At 43.3% G+C, this 4,919-nt stretch overlaps 1 protein-coding gene across 2 annotated transcripts in view; it reads left to right on the forward strand.

Annotated features, from left to right (window-relative positions):
- Nucleotides 1-4,919, forward strand: part of TFAP2B (transcription factor AP-2 beta (activating enhancer binding protein 2 beta)) — a 27,054-nt gene that overhangs the window by 6,644 nt on the left and 15,491 nt on the right. For both annotated transcript variants that reach the window (XM_009895912.1, XM_009895914.1), the window contains exon 3: nucleotides 4,080-4,140. In XM_009895912.1, coding sequence (XP_009894214.1) covers nucleotides 4,080-4,140 — 61 coding nt within the window. The remainder of the gene's footprint in view (nucleotides 1-4,079; nucleotides 4,141-4,919) is intronic.

A 4,919-nucleotide genomic window follows, 5' to 3' on the forward strand; every position in this document is an offset into this window, starting at 1 on the left:
AAGGGAGAAAGAGCGAAAGGAGAGAGAAAGAAAAAGAAGAAAAGGGAGAAAGAGAAAGAAGAGAGGGAAAGGAGGCAAAAAGAGAGGGGAGAGAGAAAGAAGGAAAGAAGACGAGGGAGAGAGACAGAAAGAAGGAAAGAAGGGGGAGAGAGAAAAGGAGAAAGGGAGAAAGCGAAAGAGAGAGTAAGAGAGAAAAAGAGAGAAAGAGAGAAAGAGAAAGAAAAAAAGAAAGAGAAAGAAAAAAAGAAAAGTCCTGCTCAGATCATATAAAGCTGCTCTCCCTTCCTTTACCAATAAAAAGCCCCTTCTGCGGGATGTGCAGGGCACAGCACTCGAGGAAGGTGCCCCCCCCTCCGCCCCTCAAGGCTATAAGCGCAGCGCTGCGCCCCGCGGCCACTCGCCACCCGCTCTCCCGAGCGGGACGGGACGGGACCGGGGATGGGGTGGGATGGGGATGGGACGGGATGGGGATGGACTGGGGCAAACAAGGCTGTGGGCCAGCAGGGCTGGGGTTCTTGTTTTGGGGTGTTGAGGCGGCGGGAAATGAAACAGGCCCTTTATTTCTCAAAGTCTGGTCTCAGGCTGGGGGAGGAGGGGAAGAGGGAGAGGAGGGGATCCCAAGGAGAAACATGTGAAGGAAGAAGTGTCCAACTACAAGTTAGCACAGGCAGGAGGGAAAGCAGCCCAGTGCTCGCTCCTACAGTTCAGCATTTTCTATTCTTGTCCCCCCACTAATGACAGATGAAGTTGGGCAGTTTTCCACCCTGGTTTTTAAGGTGGGTTTATTTTAGGTACAAGGAATCCGGGAAATGAAACAGGCCCTTTATTTCTTCAAAGTTTGGTCTCAGGCTGGGGGAGGAGGGGAAGAGGGAGAGGAGGGTATCCCAAGGAGAAACATGTGAAGGAAGAAGTGTCCAACTACAAGTTAGCACAGGCAGGAGGGAAAGCAGCCCAGTGCTCGCTCCTACAGTTCAGCATTTTCTATTCTTGTCCCCCCACTAATGACAGATGAAGTTGGGCAGTTTTCCACCCTGGTTTTTAAGGTGGGTTTATTTTAGGTACAAGGAATCCGTTCTAGCTACAGGGATTCCTACTTAGATGTCATTATCTACGAAGGCTAGACAGAATTTCCAGGAAGGGTCCTTGGTAGTTTTTTGGGGTGTTTTGTTTGTTTGTTTGTTGTTTTTTTTTTTTTTCTTATTTTAGTAGTCAAAAAAGTTAAACCGTTATCTAGGTATATAGTTGGATAAAGACGTGTCTCTCTGCTTCAGCTTATGTCTGATTAAATAGGTGCCGTGAGAACGGGCTGGGCTGACAAGGGAGAATGAGAGAGAGGAAAAGAGTGCGTGACAGAAAGAAACAGTGGTTATTTTATAAACATCAAATCCAGGCCATGTGTGAGCCATTGTCCAGGGGTAGAATTAAGTGATTGTAACACGATCGCGCTCTGTTATTGTAAACAGGACGTATTGTATTGCTATTGCTGCCCTTTTGGAGAGGAATTCTTTATCTGCGATTTACAGCCCTCGGACAGGGAACAGAGAAGCCAAGACCTACTTCTTGAAAACAAATTGGCATCATTTAGTAACGACTCTGAAAAACAGCATTGCACCCCCAGATATTCCCCCCCCCACACACACACACACACACCGGCTAGGCAATAGCAGGGTTATACTAGTAAAAGACATTATAAAGAAAATATACGGGGGGAAATTCAGATTCTTTAGGCTCTTTAAAGGAAAACAAAAAGACCAATTTTTAGGGTTTTCTTTCAGATATATCCATAGCTGTTGACTAAGGTGTATATATATACACATATGTATATATATGTGGTACACAGGAAGCTCCGCGCTGTCAGATTACTGGAGGAGAGGAGGGAGGGGAATCTTCTCTAGATTTTCGAAGTATATCTGAAAACTCATCACCTTTCCCCTCTCTGCACACACACCTCCACTCCTCCTCCTCCTCGCTCCCACTGCCGTCTGCGCTCCTCCGCACTAACTAGAGACACGGAAAGTTAAGTTGCACCAAAACACGCAAGTCTCTTATAAAGTAACCCCTGGTATCACTTTTAACTAAAGAAGTCTAGTAATTAAAAGTCTGAGTTGTTTTTCCACGTTTCCGCATGCAGTCCTAATTAAATCTTTACGATCCTCTCTGTGACTATTAACTGCCAGCATGCTGAGCGAATATCCTGTACAAAAACCCAGCAGGAGGGCGTAATTAGATAGAAAATCAGACAGGAGTCTTCTCATTAACTACAACAACTAACCCACGTTGCTGATGGAGCGAGCGGAGTGCGCGCACACACATAAAGCGTGTGCGCAACCACAGACTCCAGAGATAAGGTGGGATAAGGGAGGGGGGAGAAAAGGAAAGATGGCGTTTCATATTTACCTCCAGTTCTGTGCCATCGAGGTGCACCACGATGCACTCCAGCAGGCTGCAGGATTTGCTCATCATCCCTCTTTGGGAGCTGCTCAGGGAAAGGAGGGGAGACTTTGCAATTTGATTTTTTGTGCCCTTTAGGTAAGCAGCATATTGATTATGAGGGAGAGACACAGCCATGCACAAACACACGGCGTAAGGAACCACTGTGTGTGTCTGTGGGCGCTCGTGTGAGTGGGGATTCAAGGAAAATGAAAGGCAAGATCTCATAGAAAATACGGTTCCGTCACATTTTGGGGAGATGTAATTTTCTCCTAAATCATCTTCCATCTGGAACGTCTCTGCTGAGCAGAGAGAGCCGGAGATAAGGGCTGGATCCGGATAAATTCAGCCTCCCGGTGTAGCCAAGATAAAGTTAAAATAATAGGGAAGAAAATCATTGCTTTGCTGTAAAGATGTTTTCCTTATCGAGGGGAAAAAAAAAAAAAAAAAAAAAAAAGTGACAAGTCCTCAAATATGCAATTATCCGGAAAAACCCAGACCCTAAATAACAATGAGAAAAAAAAATAGTAAAACCGAGAAACCCCCAGGTCCTCCCTCTCTCTGAAACCCCAGAATTTATCCTAAAACGGAACCTGTCGTAATTCTGCAATAAATTGTTCTTACGACACCTCTTCTCTTTGGGAGGTGATTCTCCTGCGCCGACCGCAGATTCAGCGGTAATTTTTGTTTGTTTGGGGTTTGGGGTTGGTTTTGGTTTTTATTTTTTTGTATATTCCACTTTCGTGTTGAGAAATGAAACCCAACATTTGCTCTGTCCTCTGCGCCCGCCTTTGTTCTCTTCCCTGCTAAAGAAGTTAATGCCATAATAACAGGTGTGCTCCTAAACGGGCTGGAAAGAAAGGAAAAAAACAGGGGGAAAAATAAAAAGAAAGAAAGAAATGGCTTTGAAAAAGATACCGGCACACTTTTTCTAGGCAACCAATTTAATAGCTCATACTTTTGATTATGTATATTCCTGGTCCCCCTCCCTCCCCACTGATCCAGGACATGGAAACAACCTCGGGAGCTGTAAATCTCTTTCTGCTTGTACCCTAATATGATGTGGGCGTTGCGCTGCTCTCCGAATTGCTCAGGCTTTAATTAAAAGTCCATAATGTAAACTATTATATATAAAAAGTAAATGGCCCTTGAATTATTAAGATGTAGCAGGGTTAAACAAACAAACAAAAAAAAAAAAAAAAGGGGGGGGGGAAGGAAAGGGGAGGGAGAATTTAAGTTGTCCTTAATCGTGTTCATTTATGTCAAGCAATAGATCTTGCAGATGTTGCCAAATTGCCAGATTTTCAAAGGAAGAAATATAAAGCTTTATCGAATGCAAAGGAGTCTGTGTGATATCTATGGTTTATAAGATAACAAAACCAGTATTGCACCCCATATGCTTCACACCTCTTTCTTTTTTATTATTTTTTTTATTAGAAGACTATATAATTTGTAAGAGTTTCATTTCCTTGTCGATTTGGGGGAATAATAATAACAATAATAGTAGTAAAAAAAAAAAAAAATCCCTCTTCCCCTAGTGAATTAATATAAATGGAAATAACAGAAACTCCAGTTTGGAATGACATGATTTATGTACGCGATTCTTTAATATCCAGTCAATTTGAATAGTGATGTTTTTATATCCACAGTCAGTTGAAGATGCCAATAACAGCGGTATGAACTTATTGGACCAGTCTGTCATTAAAAAAGGTATGGATTATTCCAACAAGCTAGACAAACTTTTACTGTGTAGCAATATCTTCATGATATATTTTTTACTTTGGGGCAATTAATTTACCCGGGAAGCAGACATACATGGCAGCGAGATGCAGAGTTGATTGGATCGGCAGATAGAGTGAAGGGAAAGGGAAAAGGAAAAGAGATGCGAAAGTCAGAGTTGAGATCCCCCCTCCCCCGTCCTTCAAAGGGTTTAATTACACAAATGCTCTCTAATGGAGCACCCCATGATCAAATGTAGTTTCCACGGCTCCCTCCCCTCCTCCTCCTCTTCCCTCCCTCCCCCCGGTAGTCCTCGATGGGGACCCCTTGGCTTTTAATGGGGGAAGGGGGTTGTTTCCCTTTGGGGCTTTAATGCTTTTCCCAGGAGAATCAAACGTGAAGGAGAGAGGAATAAATGCCTGTGGAAAGGCAGCCCCGACCTCCTTCCCCCCTTCCTCCAAGAATCCCCCCTTTCCTCATGCCCATTTTTTAAAATCTTTCTACATATGCGCACATGATTTAGTGTAACTGCAGAATCACCCCATACTGTTAAAGGGAATGTGATATTAACAAATGTTTGCAGTCTCTTGTACAGCTGTAAGCAAAATAATTAACTAATTAAACTAATTAAATGTAATTACAATAACTCATTTTGGGCGTATTGCAGCTGCTTAATTTTTTTACATTTCTCTGACAGTCACTCGAAGATGCTTGGCGATTAGTGTTGTGTTATGCTGATAGACATTAAACAGATCACACACTGCAAATGT

Source organism: Charadrius vociferus, unplaced genomic scaffold (assembly GCF_000708025.1).
Source record: "Charadrius vociferus isolate BGI_N301 unplaced genomic scaffold, ASM70802v2 scaffold312, whole genome shotgun sequence".
In the NCBI taxonomy this organism is placed as follows: Eukaryota; Metazoa; Chordata; class Aves; order Charadriiformes; family Charadriidae; genus Charadrius; species Charadrius vociferus.